The sequence below is a fragment of the Fringilla coelebs genome (assembly GCF_963513975.1).
Source record: "Fringilla coelebs genome assembly, chromosome: 3".
Taxonomy (NCBI): domain Eukaryota; kingdom Metazoa; phylum Chordata; class Aves; order Passeriformes; family Fringillidae; genus Fringilla; species Fringilla coelebs.
Genome location: NC_140030.1, coordinates 23,844,928 through 23,866,485, shown reverse-complemented (window position 1 = coordinate 23,866,485; position 21,558 = coordinate 23,844,928). Strand labels below are relative to the sequence as shown.

The window sequence follows — 21,558 nt, the reverse complement described above, 5'->3', positions numbered from 1 at the left end:
TTCTTAGCCAAAAGAATTTCTACTGCATTACTTCCAACTCCAAACAAGCAGTCACATTTAATTGCTCTTGAAAGTTCCAACTCAATTCTACACTGGACTTTTATATGCAAAGAAATTTGAGCAAAAGTAATGACAATGCAACAATACATGTCAAATATATCTATCATAATGTGAATATATTAGTATTAAGTTACATTTACTCAAAATTTGACAATAAACACTCAAAAAAGACATCTAGTAACACATCAAGTAAGGGCTCTTGTGGCAAAAGGACCTCCCATTACTGCACAAGTTATGTCAGATGATTAAAATCAGATGTGAGACCACATTATTATGAGTATATGCCTCATACTGACTTAATATACTTTGTAGGATCTCCATAAACTTATGAGCATTAAAGGACTCTGGGATGGAACAGCCCGGGAAGGCAAAAAACAGAGCTTAAAAACAAGCTTTTGCTTTGCTCTGTCCAGTCTTTCTGGGTGGAAAAACTCATCTACATCAAATGTGTATGTTTCAGCATGGTCATGACATTCTCCTCTATTACCTGAAGCCAGGCCTCAAACTTCTTGTCTAAAAGTCAGAGTTAAATCCACACACAGCAGTTGCACTAGGTTCTTGAGAGTGTTTGTCTAATATTAGTTCTAAAGTAGATCTTGATGTGTCACTTCAGAATGTGCAGAAAAATATCTTTCCATGCAATTTTTATAAACGTTATGAAAGTATTACTAATCATACCACTATTTTTGCCAAACTTGGCTTAAAAAGAAGCAATACTATAAACTAAGGCCAGTGCAGCTTGAGATCCTACAGCTGCTTCTTCAGCTTCAGAGCAGAAATTTTTGTTAGGAGTTCCTTAATACCATGTCTGTAGGTAAGTAAAAATAGTGGATCCACACAAATCAGGAAAGCTACAGCCTGTCCTGACCTTACCCTGCGAGGTCAGCTTTTGAATTGCAGCTTATATGTTACAACACATTGTGTACAAGATGATGCAGCGAGAATTCTGAACTAATGTCTTGTCAGTGCACTTCGAAGTGGTTCAAAGACTCAAGAATGCAGAAGGCTGCACACAAAATGTAGAAATTGGAAATAAATTTAATTTCTTCCAAGCTACTATTTCATTTGCATTCAGAACTGCATATTTTTCCAAGTTAAAGGTCATTTGCTAAGCAGACAATATTTTGTTTTATTGCTTCAATAAGACAAGCAGTACTCTTTAATTACAGTTACCAAGTAGAAAACTTAGCCAAACTATGTTCTAATTTTCAGTTCTACATTTTTCAAGTTAACTGCTTTCTCCCCCACCCCCTACTATGCAATTTTTCTTCTATGCTTTTTGTGTCTGTTTTATTTTACATGTTGCTTTTATTGAAAAAAAAAAGAGTTAGCATTTACTTTTCTGACCAGCAAAAAGACATCTGGTGAGCATCATTATGAGTTCTAATGCATGTTTGTAGCAGGATTATTATTAATAAAACACTGGAAAAGGTGGTATTAAGTTAACTGGTCCTTTTATTTACCATTAATCTCTGAATCCTGAAGAGTTGCATATCCATACTCTGAATCAGAGCACACGCTTCTGTCTGAATTATTTTAGAGGTCTGGAATTCAAACTTCATTATAAATGACAGCTTCAGCTTTCCTTTATATATTTCTTAAAAGCACTGTTGCATTAAGTACTTCTTTAGTGTCTGCCAACAACAAGATTTTTCTAAGTCATCTGAAATATAGAACATTCATTTCAGTAGCTAAAAGGAAACAGTATTTGTAAATCTCCCCAGTACTTAAAAGTGATAATTCCTATTTGTTAACAGACCTACATCACAAAAGAGGTATCCAACTTCAAAATGTATTTGTTCTCTCTTCTAAATTTGAGCTGGTGTTTCTTGGACCTGAAGGACAAGGTGAAAAAATTCCTGTTTTGTACAACCTGCTTTGCAAGAAGGTGAACTCAAACTTTGCTTTGTAAAGCATGTCATGAGTTCTTTTTCTTAACTGACAAATGAATAAAAATGAGACCATAAAATGTTGTCCCAGACTAGCTCTCAAGAATTAAGTGTATTCATGCAAAGAATTAATTTGACAGGAATAGGTTCAGATTTGTCACTGGTTAAATTCCAGCCTGGGTACATCAGATCTCATTTTATCTTTGTATCAAGAACCCAGGTCTCAAACATTTTCCAAGAAATTTATTCAACTAAAGCATTTTTAAATTGCCTATTATTTAGTCCAATTTCTCCTCTTGTGCCTTAGGCTTGACTGCAGTTCTGAAAGAAATAAGCCTCAGAGTAGTCTCAAACTCAGATGCATGTTTTAGTGGAGTGAAAAAAGATCTTCAGCTTCAGGACTCAACAGGATACCCTAAGTGGTTTGGACAATATACAAGGGATAAAGAACTTCTGGAGGCAGGCAAGAAGAAAACAGTGCATGTGTGAGCAAAGATAGTTTAAGGGAGAGTATATAATACTATCTATTTTATAATCTTCAAATCCCTTTTTTCTCTGGCTATTGTAGGTCCATCAGATGGTTTTGAAATTGGTTTACTCCCCTTATACTCAATTTTGATCTTTACAACTGCCATTTCAGAAGTAATAATCTTCAGTCTTATTAGTATATGAACCAAAAGACAGAGCTGTATGTAGCATAGGAATATTAAGAAATCAGGTTAATTTCATTCTGCTTGTATTTAAGATTGCAATGAGGACCCAAAACTTTAAGGCTGTTTATAGAAACAGTTTATAAGTAGTACTACATTAATTTATTCAAGTAATTGTGGCTCATAGCTGAAAAGAACTGGTAATTGTAATGAATGATAACTATTCAGTATTTTTAAACAGCAATTATTCAAAGCTGTAATTTACTTTCTGGCTGGCCTTTCTCTTAACAGTCCTTTGATACTGATATTTTTCAAGTTTCCTCTGGCTGCAAAAGCCAATTTCAACTGTAATTTCCTCACCAAATATAGTACCTTTGCTTTGGGCCTAGAAAGATGCAAAAAAAGAGCCCATCCTAATCAAATCAGTATTGTCATGTGGAAAGATGAAAAAATGAATTAGTCTTTTAGAAGACAGAAAAATTAGATGATGTGACAGGTGCATAGGCATCATTTTTCCTTTACTGACAAATAAAACAAAAAAAACGAGAAATCCTGTAACTGAAGACATAGGAACCCCTAGAACTTCTGTTGCAAGATAAAAGAGAATGAATAGTTTCAGACTTTTCAGACTAGCAGTGTCAGAGTTCACAACTTTCTGACATTTTCAGTTTTCCACATGCAACCAATCATAGCTAACAACTATATTTAAGAAAAATAAAAAATTGCAACAATAGGGACGGAAAAGTGTAGCAAGGGATAGCTTTCCCAGCATTCTGGAACTTTGAAGGACAGGTTTACCTGTCTGTGATCATTACCAAAATTGGAGAGGGATTTTTTTTATTAGGATAGTAAAAAATTAAGGAGAGAGGAGATGTTCCTTCCCAATAGTTTGACTGCAACCAAAAATCTTCTCCATCAATCAGCATGACATTATTATTATCATTTCTACAAGCACAGGCAGTAGTGATTCTCATTTCAATGGGAAGCCCAAGCCTTTCCAGCATGTACAAATGAGGGACTGACTTTCTGGTGAGCATCACTCAGGAAAAGCAGCAGTCTAGTTCTTAACTGTATATTACTAAGAAAGTTTCATGTCTTTGCCTCATTAAGTGAAACCTGAGGAAATCACAAAACCATAGAATGTCCTTTAGTTGGAAGGCACCCATAAGGATCATCAAAGCCCAACTCCTGGCCCTGCACAGGACACCCCAAGAGTCACACCATGTGCCCAAATGTTTGAACACTTCTCAAACTCTGTCAAGCTTGGTGCTCTGACCACTGCCCTGGGGAGCTGTTCCAGTACCTGACCATCCTCTCTCTGGGTGAAGAACCTTCTTCTAGTATCAGATAGAGACAGCAGGATTACCAGTGTGACAGAAGTGAACACATTCTGTAAGTGGAATGCTAAGGGGAAGCAAAAGCTAATTTATAGTTTAGATTCTAACATGATTAGATTCCAAGATGAAAGCTCAGGTGAAGGAAGAGTACTTGTTCACCCCAAAAAGTCACAAGATAGGAAAAACAGGTACCAGGACTATCACAGAGTAATACTATCTAGCAGAGAAAACTTGTATAGGCAAGCAGAAACATTTTAAAGACAACACTAAGGCACAAATAAATTCTGTCATTAGCACCAAATAATGTCCAGTACTCGCCTTCCCAAATGATCTTTGAAAAAGTCATGCACAGTTTACTTTTTTCTGCTGGAATTTTAGGCTATATGAACTTCCCCCCCCCTTAATTCCAGCCTCACCAAGATTAAAAGAACTAATTTGTACCCTTCTACAAAGAATTCCTATAAAAAATTAAGTATCATATAGAATGAATCTGTTTCATCTGTTAAAAAAAAAAAAAAACACCAAACCTGATTATGCTTTCATAATAATCCAATGAAGTAAACAATGCCTCCAGACAGCTGACTTATGATCAATTAAAAGTGTTTTATACAGCTTCAGGTGAGTTACCCTATGGCCTTACTTTGAGATTAAAAAAAAAGAAGCCACAACAGTAGTGGGCAACAGTAGAGTAGTTTCAGTGAAATTAATTGCTTGATATTTAAGGCCTCGTCAGCATTCAATTCTTGGTCATGATGGTTTCTACCTTTCATGAAATGTTCATCAGAAATTATTGTTTGCCTCAGCTACCTCATTGGAGACATCAGTGGCTCATTAACTCACTATTATGAGTCATTGGACAGAAGAACTTAGGCATAAAGACACATTTCCCTTGTGCAGGCTGTAAGCATGGAACCATTTTAAGAGAGAAAGAACCATTTTGCTTCACCCCAACTGTTACACAGTGGGTTTGCACAACTGTTAGCAGTGGAAGGTTAATTTGGATAGTTGAAGTCCTCTGGAGACTGCCAACTATGCTACGAGTGGGATGTGAGATGAAGATATTTGCAGGCCAAAAGACTCAGTCCAGGATTTATATTAATTTTGTGTTAAGATACAAGACTTTAAACTTCAGTAAATACTTTGCTGACAAGATTGTAACCCACTTGATGGTAATCAACAACCTGACTTAAAGCTTTACAGCCTTCTAGACCACATGGTAAACAAGTAGACAAAATTTACTTCATGCTTTAAAGTGCAACAGCAATATTAGGAAGGGTAGAATAGTAATTTTTTAAAAACCCACATAAATTTTTTTTAGTATCTTGAAGGATTATGAATTAATTATACTTGCAGACAAATATTTGAAACACAAAAGATTTTTGTAGTGCGTATGTAATGTGTTGCAAGATTTTTTCCTGTTTGACTGATTGCAGATTTATATTTCTGTTCCACACAGATTTGTTTGTCATAATTCAATTCTACAAAGATCTCACCAATAATCTATCAAATGTTTAACTTCAATGAAGAAAAGGATGGAGAATGGAAATAGAAATTTCAGAGAAAGGATGGAAATTTGTCAAATTATTTAAAAAAATCTTAATGAAAAAACATCAAATGCTGATGAAAAGGACTTAAGGAAATCTTTTGTTCAGATTGATTTTCAACAATTTTCAAGATCTGCAAGACTATAATTTAGAAAAGAAACCCAATAACAAAAGGATTTCCAGCCTGTAGAGTTATGCCAGATACCAACAGGTTTATGTAGGCTGCTCATTTTTCAAAAAGTTAAATTAAAAAAGAAAGGGGAAAAAAAAAAAAAAAGAAGAGGATCTAAGCAGCAGTTGCTTTTCCTCCTGATAGTTGCTGATTCCAAGAAGGAAAACAGTTTCAGTTTTACAGTTATTCTCTGCCAAACCAGCTGCAGTCCAGTGGATTATGTGGTTTCTGGCATGATGGTTGTGAACACAATGCATCTCAAAATCAGAAAAGAACAGCATAGATACATATCTTCAGCAACGAGGTATGCTTCAAGCATGGACTCTGTGATCTGACTTGCACAATGTTTCTGTACTGTTCCCTCATGCTCTGAGCCAGAAAGCTGCATTTGCTTTTTGCACCTAAGCCTTCCTTCCACCATTAAATCCAAGAGTGCCACAGACTTTCATTTAAAAGGATGGAGATGACATAGATGTACTTCAAATAACTTGAGATTCCAGGATGTTACTCTTGGTGCTCATCTACCATTCACTGTAGATAGATCTTGATCAATTTCCTACTTGCCTAAAATTAGTAATAAAAAGATGCTCTGAATTAACATGAAGCTGCATAAACAGTCTCTTTCTCAAAAGTCACCAAACCTACCAATATTCTGGGAAAAAAAAAAGAAAGAGTGAAATTTTTTTTTTTCCTTAATTCTATGAAGACAAAAAAAATATTCAAAACTTTCCACTTACTTTAACCTCTATGTCTTTTAGAAGAAGGTTCTAAAAAATGACTAATATGTTAAATTGTTGAGCAAACAGAAATTTAGTGACAATTTTATATTAAAAATTTGGGATATTCAGTTCCTGGATCTATCCTATCCTGCATTCTAAGATGACAAGCTACAGTCAACCACCTCAGGTTTCACTGTCACAGCACATTTCCACTGTTCCAAACAGCAACACATACAAGAGTGTGAACACCAGCTGCAAGTGTCCCTGGAACAACAGGAAACAGCTTGAGCTGAAAGGAGCATGTGCCTTTTGCCCTAGAAATGCACTGATTTTAAAAGACACTGTTTTAAAATTAAGAAATAGAACACAGCACTTCAGTAGGTAGTCCTAAATAGCTAGTATGAAACCTGTCATAAAGAGAATGATTTCTAGGGAGGCAAGGTCATAAATCAACCCATTAGGTTCATCTACAGGAGATAATCCTGTCAGGAAAGGTAGCACCCCTAAGGGTTAATAACAAAGCTGCTGACATTAGGATATGGCCCAAAGCATGCAATGTAAGGTACAGCAGCAGATGCCAAGGGTATGGCTTCTGTCCTGGAAGCCCTCCACTTGATGTGGGAGAAGTGTGGGGGACAAATTCACTAGCTAGACAAAGTCCAGAACTAGAATTGCATTGCGAAGTTTGAGTGAAAATAGTCATGGGATTAATCATATAGAAGGACTTTTAAAACTGTCCCAAACCATGGGATTCATAGTCATCCTTCATGGTGCTATCCTCTGACCACCCCCATTACATCAAGAGTTTTCCCCCAACCATAAAGGTAGGTAGTTGCAGTTTTTTCTTTGTTAACTGTAACAGAGCTTTCATGCTTCCACCTTGTCTAATTCATTTGTGTCTCAAAGTCAGTAACATTTCAAGTATCAGTATTAAAATATGTACCTATTCAAAGCAACTACAAAAAAGAACTAGAAGGAAAACATAAAACAGTGTTGTCCCCGAACAAATACAATCTAAGACAAGTCTGTGTATGCACATATAAAATAAAGTCACTTTCCTGAATGTCTGGCAAGATTCTTCATGTTTTATAGTTACAGATTTTCCAGGAAATTAACATTTGTTTTGCCATGAATAAAGTAATTTAAAAAAGGATTGTGATAACAGGATCTAACAATGGCCTGTTTCACACTATTTGTTCCACAGCATGAGCTTAGATTGCTTGCAAAAATCTTCTCTCAAAAAATCTCTTAAGTTCAGTGTTGATGTATCTTCACCCAAATCCAAGAGCTACAGAAATAAGAGCCAAGATGAATCTCTTTAAAAACAAAACTGAAGGCATTTCAGTTAAGTCCATACTGTCTTCTTTGTAAAAATATGTTTTTAATCATCCCTCGCGATGCTTAACTGGTTTTTTCACATGGTTAAAGAGTTTCTTTTTTTCACTCAGAAAACAGTATTTTAAGGGTTTTTTTTACTTTACAATTTATTCCAATTGCATTTCTAGTGAGTTGAGACTTTTGATGTGAGATTCTTAGGTGCTGGATGCCTTAAAAGAAGACATCCAGCACCTCACATACCTCTCTAAAACTATAAAACAAATTTTTATTTGAGTAAAAATAGCAGTTAACTAGTTAATAATAATGAGTCTCTGATCTTTTTAAACTACGAAATATTTTATTTGTGACATGCAATAGGTGTTGTGATAAATGTAAACTTTCTTGTCACAATAAGCTATGAAATGAGCACTCAACAGTTCACCACTGCTGTAAATAACTTGTTTGAATACATCTTTGGCTTTAAGATGAATTTTAGTTATTTCACTTTGTCCTCCCTCTGCAAAGCAGCAAAGAACTACATATCCAATTTCATGGAATAATTGAGAAACACATCACAATGCATAAGGGGTTTATTTTATCCCTGCAATCCACTATCATCAACTTAGATTTCTAGACCAGGGAAGCCACCTGCTGACATTCACAAGCATTAATTGACAGTGTTTATCCTTACCAACTCTGTCTCAAAACTAAGAGTGAATTTTATAAATTTTTCTGTAGGCACTGCCTACACCAAAAGTCCTGGTTTTGGGGTGGTGGTAATGTGTTTTTAAATCAAAAAATCTTTTTTCTGAAGCCATTAAAGGTTCCTGAAAATCTTCCCCAAACGTGCATGCAGCTGCTATTATAAACTGTTCTGTCTTCATGGCTTTTGTTTGTTGAACGTACAATTTTAAATATATTTGATTAGACATCTCCCATGTTACAGTGCAATAAGCATGCCTATATAAAGAGTATAGATAGAGAAACTATTAGTACTTTAATCTAATATTGTGATATACTAGATCTGAACAAAGTGATTCTTAGTTTTGACTTCAGCTAAAACAAAATACAAGAAACTCAACCCACATGAGGTTTTGAAGAAAACAAAACCATACCACAATAGCACAGCAGAGAACACAGAACCAATAGCTTGATTTCTATTAAAGAAACTACAAATTAAAAATTGAAAGAGCCATAAAAGTAAATAATGTTAACACTTAGACCTAAATATTTTTGTTTCCTAAAAGATATTTTTCCTTGGCTTTTTTAATATTTACCATTACATAGTGAACTCCAAAGGCCTACTGCCATGCATTCAGTGTACTGAATGAGTTAGAATGGTAGTGTTCATTGTAGCATACACCACACCAAACAAGTTGTAACTAAAGTACACTAATTATCTGGGAACTACATTCAGCAAGCATCTAAAATTTTTTTAAAGAGGCATTAGATTTCAAACCCTTTTTCTATAAAAAAAATAGATAGCTGCAATTTACATAGCTGTCTCTTATTTTGGGAAGCAAAGTAATGAATTTAACAGATCACACTTATAACAGATTCCAGCAATATGGTCTGTCTGAGGAGTCACATAGCCACATTGGTGGGAATGTTTGTAGAGTTGTATTTTTAGCATAGAATTTCTTTTAAGATTTAAATAAGTGTTAGGAAATTCTTTATGATACTGCAATAAAATATTACTTAAAAAATATTTGCACCATTTCTTTTCTACTTTTTTCTTTAGGCAAAGGAAACTAACTTAACTTTTACATTGCCAAAACTCAACAAAAAGTTGCAATGTTTAAGCCATGGCCACTAGAAAATAGTATTAAATAAAAATGGTGTATAATGTTTGGTTGCTTTTATAAAGCTCCAAGAACATATTTTGATTCATATGAGAGAGGCTTTGCAATATAATTATTTACAAAAATTTACATAGTCTGATTTTGTTTAGAAAAATATTCTCTTAAAATTTAAACTTTTCAGTGCAACAGTCTCATTGCCAGACATAGCACCTGGTTAATCACATAGCATCACTTTTTTGGTTTTTTTTTCCTTTTCAGTCAAATCCCTGTCCTTCCCCAAAATTGTCTCCATATGAACCTGCATAGTCAAGGTGACAATGAAAAAATTTAAAATAAGTTTTAAAAAGCTTTCATGACATGAATGAAACTATGTAGTGCTATTTTATTGATATTTGAGTGAAATGGTATTATCACTAAGCTGCAACGGGTGGATAAAAGAAGCCATCTCAAAACACTGAGTAGGAATTTTCTCTAGCACTCACAGCTATGCTACTGTTAAACACCTCACAGAGCATGCTTTGCAAGCAGACACCGTGTAGAACCATTTAAAGATACCTCTGACTGAAAGGTCAGATCTGAAAAAGGGGAACAATAAAAAAGAATTTCATATCGTTTTTTGTTTCTCTTCAGTACGTAATTGTTATGTTGGGATCTTAAGAAAAATGAGTCAGAATTAGCACTGATGTATAATGCTCTTGTTGAGTAATTTCAGTAGAGAAGGAATCAGTACCAACAAACCTGACAAATGTCCAGGCCCACTTTCAGCAAATAGCCTTAGGAAGAGCTATTGAGTCTGGTTTGTGGATTTACATATAGCAGGTTTAGTCAGTTTTCTGTGGCAGGAAATAAAAGATCTGGAGAGATATTTTAGCCTAAAGAGTACACTATCCTTAATGCTTCTACAGGACATGCATCTAGAGTGATTTATACATTCTAGTTATTAATTTTACGCATAATATATTTAGGAAAATAAAGGGAAGAAATATTAAAAAAGTAAAAAGGAGTAAGGTGCAGAAAAGTCAAATAATCTTTTAAATCCAGAGATCACTGGTCCATGGAAATTAATATCCAATCTTCAGGATGTTAAAAATGTTCAACAACTTAGTAATTGCACCTGCACAAAACCTTTGCATATAAAAGTTTCAAAATCTGTATCAGTCTCTTTGAAATTCCACCAGTATCTACCAATAAAACAACTAACATTTTGTTTAGTTAACAACAGCAGACATCCTTTAGTGCTTTAGGAGTTTCCATTCTCAAAAGAACTCAGCACTCATTTCAAATGTGACTTGCTACTTATTGATTAAAAGAACTAATATTTATTTTCCTGATCAGTTTTATATTTACTTAAAAGATTTTATGAAGGAAAAACACTAAAAAAAAAAATTCAGTACTGACTCAATCCTTTCTTCCTTTTTTATAGCCAAACTGAGCTCAAATACTAAATTAAGAAATTAACTTTTACCAGAACCTAAAAGAAAATCTTGCATAAATCTTCATTCTGCAGAAACATCCACTGGCAATGACCCGGTATAAAACAAATTTTAAAAACCTGCTGCATGTAGCAACTCCTCCAAAAGGGACAGGCATCTTTTCAGGTAACTTTAGTGGCTTTTCAGCTTTTTTCAGTTTGAACTGGCTTACCAATTAATTTATGATGTCAGCTTGGCATGAATTCAGCCACTACAAGTTATCAGAGATCTCAGTTTTACAATTATAGACCAAGACCATTAGCATACTATTTCAAGATAAGTGAGATTCAGGAAAGTTTTAAAATTGATACTGCAAAGAGAATTTATTTTAATTTTTGTACATACAAAGACACTCAATGAAAGACTCTCCATGAAAGAGCCTAACAAAGCAGACATCAGTTAAACTGACCTTTTGGAGTCTTCCAGCTTTTCTTAAGCCCCCAGTGCGCTTATTCTTTTGCTTGTTAAAAATTTTGCAAGAGGCATCAGTAACGTGACACTCTGAAACTTCATCTTCACCACCTAGAAACCAGATTAAGAAACTTAAAATTAAAAATGCAATCTTATGAAATGAGACTGCAACTTATAATTTTATCATAGCACAGGACTATGCACCCTTAAGATACTTCTTAATAATTTGTACCAGTTCTTTATTCACTGGATTTCAGTTAGGGAAAAGGAATGACACTCCAGCATCTGATTTCATCTTGGAGTATCTGTTCTTATAAATAAGTCAGTTGTAAAACTCCCCATTTCCTATATTTTGAAAACTATATATTAACTACAAGTAGAGATTCTGCTAAATTGCTATTTATTATAAAATGTGTAATTTCTCTGCATAGTGATATTTGGGTGTGAAGCTTCAGTGGCTAGATTTTATTTTTCTTACTGACACAATGCTTTTTTATCTAAAATGACATGAAGGTCTGAAACTTGTTTTCAACATTTTGCACACAAATCCAGCAAACTGTTTGCAGGCAAGGATTCTGTGCACATAAAGTCATATCAGACCTATTATATATGAAAAGGAACCATCCATAAGAATGCGTTCTGTCAAAACCCAGTATTTTTCATTATGTATTTTATGAATTCTTCAACCCTGTCAGGATGACTTTCCTAAGAACTAAATAATAAACTTCTGAATCATTTGAGAAATTAGCTTGCCTGCCTAAGATGAAAAAATTTGATCTATCTTTTGAACAATTAAGCTTTAATTACTCTAAATTTAGGGAGAGCACTTTTCCCAAATATCATTCAATAAAGTCTAATTTAGAGCATTTGCTAATTTTTCATTTCAAAGAAATGGATGAAATCAGTTAAAGAAAGTTTAATTAGTGATTAAAGCGGCCTAAATTTAGCTCCTGCCAACTAAGTTTCTTTGATTAGTTTTGGAAAATACTGAAAATACTATTTAGTATGCATATAAAACTAAGAATCATTTGTTTTTCCTCTGACAGCTACTTAAACTCTTAATCCTTGAGGTGACAGAACATCAAATTACAATCCATTATAATTACTCTCTTTAAAATTATAATCTTTAAACTATTCAAAATTTATTGCAGTAATTTTTGTGTAATAAATGTAAACCTGGTTTTCAGGTGCAACTGTTGATTTAAATTCAGTATTTAGGCATATAATGTCACGTAATAAAGAGATAACGAATAGCTACGCTAATTTTATTTAGTATTGTACTGAGACCAACCGTTTTAAGTCTGAGCGAGACTGATGGCAAGTAGAAGAGGAGAAAATGTCTTGCCACACAATAAAGAAAAAAAATACCTCTTTTTCCATAAAAACCAGAACTTTTCAACGTGTATTTCAAATCTTCAAAAAAAAATCAAACTGATTACATGACTGCATAGGATGTAAGGACATCATGTACTCCACTGCTATACTCAAAGCAGTGTCTGTTTATTTTGATTAGGTTATTTTAGGTTTTTTTGAGGGGAAGCTTGGGTTGGGGGCTAACAGTGAAAAGTGGTGTAATATTCTTTTTACTACTCTTGGCCTGAATGCTCATGCTCCACAGTACTTGTTCCACTTGGGCTTAAAGTCTTAAAACATGTACTCTTGGAGTTCTTTCCAGTTCGGGTTCATGCCTGTGGGTTCTTCATATTTACAGGAAAGCAGGAAGAAAAGATAATGTCCCTTATCTCTGATTATCAGCTCATGGATCTTAGGCACTACATTAATAAGGCCTATTCTTTGCTATTCCATTCCTGTCTAGCAGCACTTCTCAAGCACTTTTTAGCTTTTCCATCCTATAGGTCTCAAGCTTCACTCTTTTTTTGGTTTTTCCTGATTACTTCTTGTTAATGCAGGTGCAAATTATGAGTTTTTATCTTTAGTACCTTTTCCTAGAGGACTTTAAAGCTGACAGCAGTTTTTGAAACAATTGCATCCAGTGTTAGTTCTCCTTAAACTAAGTTCAAATTTGCAGGTAACTCCTGCCACTGTGGTCCGTTAGATCCCCTAAATTCTCCTCCAAAACACTGCTCAAAGATTGGCACCAAAATGAACAACTGAGCCCTCTGAAGCATTACCATAAATTAGAGTGATTTTGCTCTGCAATTTAAGCTTCTACTCATTCATGATAATTTTAACACCTAGGAGAAGTTTAGAACAAGAATATTATCTTCAGAATTCCATTTGATATTTCCATTGAATTGAAAAGCAGTGATTAGGCAAAATGAGCTAGTTCTGCTCAATCAAATAAACCATGTCTATCTAATAAAACCTTTTTCTATAGTACAGTTCTCTACTTTAAAAATATTGAGAATATTTTAAAATGTTATAGAGAAGATTTAAAAATAGTCTCTATTTAAAAATATAAAAATTTAAGTTCTCTATTTTAAAAATTATGAAGTGTCAATTAAGGTATGTTGCATCTATTATTTTGTACTTATCCATAGAGGCATTTACCCCAACATGAAGGAATTAAGTCCAAATTTGTCATTATTACTAATCCTTCAGATACACATGCAGAGAATATTTAATACCTTGTGTTATTATATTATAGATATTACTGAAGCATGGGCAAACAAATTTTTATTATACAGAACATAATTTCTTCAAGTTTTCTGAAAACGTATGTGCCCCCCCAGGTCCTCAGAGAGAGCCTGTTAATGGTATATAAAAATTGTATGTAGTTTGTTATGTGCTCTAGGACAAGTGCCATCAGGCTGTGGAAAATTTGGCTACATCAAAATAATTCTCAACCTGTTCCTCTACTCAGAAATACTTGTCCTCTTTTGTTTTAATAATTAGTCATAATTCAACTTTTTGTGATGATAAATAAAATAAAGACTCAAGGAAGAAACAGCTTTCTTCTTCATGCTTCATTTGTTTTTTAATAGGACATAACAGAATCTCAATAGAGGACATTATAAAATATTTTTAGTGAGCCTATCGGCTTCCAAAGCTGGAAAAAACCAAAAGGCACATCAAACCTAAGGAAGTTCTCACATGTGTGCTTTTAAAGACACAAACAGTATTTTAGCAGCATTAAGATGCATAATACCTAGAACCTCAGGTCAAAATCTAAATTAAACACAATGATTTCTTGCACCAAATAACAGAACGACATTCTAGATTTTCCAACTTAACACAGAACAACATTAACTACAGTACAATGGGTCTTAGTTTAAGCCTTTTTGCCAATTAAGATAATATTTGCCTTCCACATTAGCATAAATATATAAAATTCCCTCAGATAAGCCTTAAGTTTATTTTTAAGACTGGAAGTAATGCTAGGTCTGAGTTCAAATTTCTAAATGATTTTAGCATGATAAAAGCTTAAAGAGAGTGTACTCTTGCATTCCTTGTGCATTATTATTTATTGTTGTAGCTTTCAGATGAAGAATCACATGACCTGCAGATGAGTAAGATGAACATAAGTAGCAGTATTTATTTCAGCAGAGCAACTGGGCAGCCTTGATGTGCCCTACAAAGGAAACCAAAGCTTGCTATCACATAAGCATTAAGCCTTGAAAATTTGGTTTCAGATTAGCCTGCATATTGTACTTTAAAATGAAATGTTCTAAGTAGTCTCTGGAAAGAAAACTTATCAAATCATCCTGTAATTGAAGATACTGGGTAAAAGTGCCACTGACATAAAATCACAACAAAAAAATGGGCAAGAAAAATGTTTGATATTTAAAACAGATATAACATTTTATATGGCTATTTGATAACTCATAACCATATATATGATGGATGAAGACAATTCATTATGAAGACAATTCATTAGTTTTTAAAAATATACTGGATTTACCAGCTTTCAAATAATGTACAGTATACATTAAAAAAAAAACCCAATTTAAAATTTATTTACTAATAGGGATAAGAAACAACTTACATTTAATTAAAAAAGGAAATGCTTGACCCTTAATTAATAAAAATCAATTATTACATCATAGAGAATCACAGGAGTAAGTGTAATACAAGATTTTCATTTTCTACCACAAAACTTGCATTAATAGGGAAAACACAACTTCTCTTACATTATTGACTCCTTCCATTTTTAAGCGAGCTCACTCAAGCTGTCAAACTTGAGGTCCTACTTGCCTACACATTGTGTAAATCTTGGAAATAAGATACTTTGGTGAAATGAGGGAAATCCATTTCATTAGGTCCAGCACGACAGTAGTAAGCTTGCTGTATGCCCTCCTTGCTGCCCCAAGATCTTGAACTCCAGCATTTCATGGTCACTGCAGCCAAGGCTGTCCTTGAGCTTCACATTCCTCACCAGCACCTCCTTCTTGGGGAGAACAAGATCCAACATAGAACCTCTACTTCATGGCTCATCTATCACTTGGAGCAGAAAGTTGTCCTTTATGGGTGTACATTTGTACCTGTATAACATACACCTGCATCCACTGTTTCTTAAACTGTGTAAGAAATTATGCATTCCAGATATTAAAATACAGGTGTAATGAACTCAAAATGGCAACTCACAGTTCAGCAGCTTATTACTCACATGTATAAGCACAGTCATGGTTAACATTCCCACTGGATTTCATGTTGAGCCCTTTAAGTTAGTAATTAGTTTTATATAATTAATTGATGCACTACTACAGAATTTTCTAGGGAAGATAAATTACTAAAATACACAATTATAGTTAAAAGCTTGACAAAGCTCAAAATATCAAAATCTGAAAATTATTCCAATGCAAGTTAGGAGCATCTTTCAGAAAAGTTCCTGAGATTCAGTATTTTAGTAACATTTACATAAAAATACTTAATGCTAAACCAAATTGAAAATGCTTAAATATAAAAAATGCTCTTAAAATTAGAATTAAAAATTAAGATCAGTTCCATATAAAAAAAGTAATGGTTGAAAAATATGCTTACATTGAAACTCTTGCAGGTCTTATTTTCCCGCAAAAGTTACACATTGCTAACTCAAATATTTTTTTCCACCAAAGATTTTATGATCCTAACTGCAATTTTGGTAACAATTTTCACTTGTGAAATAAAGATAGTTTGAACAAAGAAACCTATGATGACACTATGGTTTCTTAAAGAGATTTTGAATAGCAACAGAAAGTTAGGAGACTAAGAGAAACAAGATTCAACATTACTTTTGTTGTGTACAGTGAGTAGTTTCCTTATCTCCTATGACTTTGTGTTTGTAAGGTACGGGAAAACAAATATATGTTCTTTTGGATTCTATGCATTCATTTATTTGACTCAGTAATTTAGTCAGCACCACAGTATTTTCTTCTTTTGGTGTGTTTCTGAAGTATTTTTCCTTTTGGAATGGCAGTTCATTTTGCAATTTAGTTGCATTAGTATACCTAATGCAGTATGATATCTTTTGATTTTCCAGCTCTATGTAGTAACTTACCAGCAGTGTGAGCACAGTCATTTACAGTGTTGTAGGATTTTTCATGAGCTTGCGGTGGCAGCCTGTTCACATTATCAGCATCTAGAACTTCTCCAGTGTCATCTTTTTCACCACCTGATATATTTAATGGTACGCTTCCTGGATGTTCAGCTGGTTTGATTTTTTGCTTTACTGGAAAATCATTTACTGAAATAGACATCTTCCTACTTATCTTAGTAGTGTTATGTGGCTCACAGAAACTCACATTATGTAGGTCCGTACTTGTAAAAGACTCTTTGCAACAAACTTCAGGAGGATCCTGTGATTCCTTTGGTACTTGTATCTGTACTTCATTTTCTTTTGAATTAGATGATGAAAAGAAGTCTTCGTAAGAAGCCTCTTCAGTGCAGTAAGACTTGCTACATGTAGTAATTGCTTGCAAGAACCCCATAGAGCCTGATGCACCCAGTTCAGAGGTAGCCAGCTTCAAACCTGGTAATGTTTGTAGTTTCTTCCTCTTCTTGTCTTCGAGAACAGAATAATTTCTGTCAACAGGGAAGTTTTTATCCAGTGAATATGTATTTAAGTCTTCACTATTCATAGGCAAATTAGTGAGACTGTCAATCACAGCAGGAACAGTATTTAACTGAACTATTTTTTTGGAAGGAGTAATATGACCAAAGCCCTCAAGAAGTGAACTTTCATTTGCAATTGAAGTAGTTTTGCTCTTGTTCTTCTGATTTTCCTTTGAAAACTTTAAATGGTTTTTTTCTGAAGACAATCTGTCATCCAAAGTGGGCTGTATAATCTGCTTCATTGTTAAACTTCCAGCACCTCGTTTTGGTGTTAATCTCTTCTCCTCATGGCCATGTGATGAAGAATTCACTGATGTGCTCATGGACACATGAATATCAGTCCAAGTATCACAGGCATGCTCTGCTACCTCTGTTCTCTGTCTCTTTAACATCTTAGTTTTCCAAAGATAATCACAACTTGAGTTCAAGCAGTCTTCCATTTGTTCTTCTGCAAAACAAAAAAAAAGCGGCAATATAAATGCATTGAACAAAACAGAAAGACTATCAATTTCTTAGTGAAATATATATGGAATTTTTGAACTGGAAAAAAAAAGACTTAGCCACTTCTCTAGATATTATATGGCAAGTCAACAAAAACTGAACAGAAAATGGATTAGAAACAAAGCATGCTGAAAAGAACCTACAGTTCTAGCTATTGTATCTCCTAACCTGGTCATAAGCACCCACAAGTCCCATTCTGCTTCCTTGAAATAAAGCAACAGAGCAACTGTTTTGTAGAGAAAGCAAGATTATATGCTGATAAAATTAGCTTTAGTAACAGTGGAAACTCAGTAATGATTTTTGCTACCACAGCATTAGTACCATCTTGAAGATTCTGCAGTTAAGATAGATTTAAATACAACACCATACTATCATGTCACACACATCAAAACCATGTATTAAAAACAATAAGAATATGGATAAAGACTTATTTCTTGTAGCTATTCTTATGAAATTAATTTGTGTTAGGTGTTACACAGAATCTATTCATAACTCTTCACAATAAAGTCTTCCAAAACAAGCTAATGTATGATTAATCCACATACATTTTTTAAAATCCTATTGTTCTACATGAAGCTTTTGCTTAAGTAGCTGTTGAGTGCAGCCATCACAGAATACTCCTTCTGTAAGTTCTTGATGTTATTTGTTTACTAGATATAGATAATATTTTTAAACATATAGTGTAGCTAACTATATTAAGAGAAATAAAACATATAAAGATAAATTTCATATGGTATGATCACTCTCTCATACTGACAACTGACGAAGTCAGCTTCAATCCTCAAATTAACTGGCTTCTTGAACTTTCTAAACCATTATTAACCAATCTCATGTATCTCTCAGGCACAAACATAGGGGACACTGTCACGGAGCACTGGAGATGGAAGCTACACTGAATGCTGTCATGGGAATTGGTGGTCTGCTCTTAATGTAAAATTACATTATGCAGCTGCAAAGCTGAAGGGACATATGGAAGGCAAAGCTCTCAAATCACAATGTTCTACCTCATCAGCACACAACTAATCTACCAAAGTAAAAGAGCATGCTGGCAGAGCTATGCTACTCCCAGTGTTCAACTATCACTTCTCACTAATATTGCATGAAGACATAACAAGCTGTCGCAGGCTGCAAGATACCCACTGTGTTCTTAGGTAAGCCAACATGACAGAACTCCTGTATGATGTCAATGAAATATAACACCTCCAAATAGCATGTGGTTTAGCTTACTGTTGAGGGCAAATGGAGAGCAGGCAAACTTCTCTAGTGGCCCTTATTACAAATTCTAAAGGCTCCCTTCTCCTCACTTTTCTACTGAGATCAAGGCCAGCACCTGACATGAGCTCTTTGCCCCTGTGACTGACAGATGACACGTCTGAAGCACAAACCTATTGCATACATAATCAATACTATTAAGATGTTTGCTGATGTAGCTCAACAGACTTCACAATCTCCTCTCTTATGCCCTGCTAATGCACCAAAACACAGGAACAAAACCCTAATTTATGAGAATAATTTTATGAAGTTCTTACCTTGCAAACAAATTATTTTAATCCATTTTAAACCATAAAACATTTAAAAAGCTGATTTATTTTTACTCGTGTTATTTCTTCAAACTTGACCACCTTATCTGAAAAACACATTAGGCTAACTTTCAAATTCATGTTTTTCAACTGAAAATTTGGAAGACCTTTCAGTTCTTTGAGGTCTTACCCTCATTTAGATCTCCTTTAAGCTTCCCACATCACACTCTTTGGTGTGCACTCTGTGTTCTATACATGATCAATGTTAAGAGCAGAGAAGATTGATACCATGTAGGACAGAAAATTATTAATGAGAATAGTATGAGTAGAGAGGAGGAAGTGAGGCAAGCAATACAGCTGTAAAGAAGAGCATTTACCTAGTGGTATTCCTCAAGCTCCATTTTTCTTGACTTCATAGTTCAACATACTTTCTTTAGTATGGAAAAACTAAGATAACTCAGCTTTAAATATAAAAGATCAAGAAAATAGATACAGTTCTTATTTCAACATACCGTATTTTCCAAAGTAAGATATAAAGGCCATTATTATTTTTAATTTCTGTAATATATTAAGCTGTGTTAGTTACCAGGTAGCAGCTCATCTTCTGAATTAGTTAAGATACAAGTAGAAAGTGGGCAGTCTCTTGGTGAACTACTTGGAAGTGTTTGAGTCATTTGTGAACCTAGGAATACAGAAAAGTTATTAGATATTTGTAAGCATTTTTTCTAGGTAACTCAGCAGCACATTTTTCTGAAACTAAAGAATAATGTAAAGCTATTTAGAAATTATTACTGATTTTTCTAAGGCCTGTTGAGGCATTTCACTAAAGAATCTGTGAAATCTTGTAACTGGCAATCACATCCTGATATAGCAGAAAAGCTCATAATGTTTGAAGGTTTACCTTAAAATTTGAAGAGAAAATAAATACAAGCCTCACTGAAATAAACTGAGATTTAATTTTTCATCCATGTATTTCTGTTTCTTTACTTTCACAACTGTTTTTGAAATTAGAAGTTGACAGTTCTAGCTGACATGCACATCTTAAAACTTCAAATATTAAAGATGCTGCCCCACCAAAAGATGTTCCACATTCAACATTTTTTATACTAATTAGCAAAACCTAATGACCTAGACCTTAATATTTTCTCAGTAAGGCAATGCAAACACTAAAAAAATCTAAAAACTACAATCTAGATTTAATTCATTAGAATATCCATTTAAAAATTGACTAAATTTATTTAATCAGTTTATTCAAATTTACTTATTTTTCAAGTCCTGTTCTTCAGTATGTGGACAGATATCTCATCAGTTTTGGAGTCCTTTTTAAACTGTTGATGTGGGAGTAACAACATTACTTGCTATGGATGCTGCACAGCATCCACATTAAAATTTAACAGCAAATCAGATTTAGAGTTTCACTGTAAAGTTTAAGCAAGAGGTGATAATATCAATTTACATGGCTAGAATGTCCAGCTTAAACATTAGTCCTCTTGAGCAGCCTAGTGATCAAAAAATTATTTTGCAACCACTGTGTTCCAGACATGCAATCAAGATCTGAAAAAATTCTAAAGGTGAGAGCGCAGGTGCGCGAAAAAGTCAGCAATAAAACCAGCAGCCATTTGTGCGTGTTCATAACTAAGTAAAATTCAAGTTCTTACCAGTAGGAGAAAGATTCTCTCTTTTTTCCTTCATATTCTTTAGTCTTCTTTCCATTTCATTGCATTGATCTTTTACCTTATTAACAGGACTGTATATAAGTGAACCATTGTCTTCAAATAATAAAACTGGTACATCTGTATCTGCACAAAGAAATTGTATTTATATATTAATATTTGAATGCTGTAACAGCCTGAGATGAAGTTTCTTTCTTTAAAAAAAAAAAACTTGGCAGAAAAAAGTTTTCTTAGATCAAGATCATTACAGATGCCTTAATGCAACAGAACTGCAAAGAACTCTGTAAAAATGACATCAACTTAATTTCTCATGGCAAGATGCAAAAAGCTCACAAAAACCCCAACCAACAAACACCAAAATCCCATCAAGTGCTTTAAAAAAACTTTGGATCTTACTAAAAAATATTCTTACCAGCATTAACTGCTGTCTTTTGTAGAGCTAACTCTTTAGCCATTTGGTTCAGTCTTCTTTGAAGCTTTCTATTATTTTCTGGCGTTTT

The 21,558-nt window shown here is 34.0% G+C and overlaps 1 protein-coding gene across 1 annotated transcript in view; it reads right to left on the bottom strand.

Annotated features, from left to right (window-relative positions):
• MCPH1 (microcephalin 1) overlaps positions 1-21,558 on the bottom strand; it is a 122,643-nt gene that overhangs the window by 92,085 nt on the left and 9,000 nt on the right. The window contains exons 4-8 of the mRNA XM_084202602.1: positions 21,471-21,556; positions 21,044-21,184; positions 19,972-20,067; positions 16,811-17,812; positions 11,372-11,484 (exon numbers count right to left, since the gene is read on the bottom strand). Of these exons, the coding sequence (XP_084058728.1) occupies positions 11,372-11,484; positions 16,811-17,812; positions 19,972-20,067; positions 21,044-21,184; positions 21,471-21,556 (1,438 nt within the window). The remainder of the gene's footprint in view (positions 1-11,371; positions 11,485-16,810; positions 17,813-19,971; positions 20,068-21,043; positions 21,185-21,470; positions 21,557-21,558) is intronic.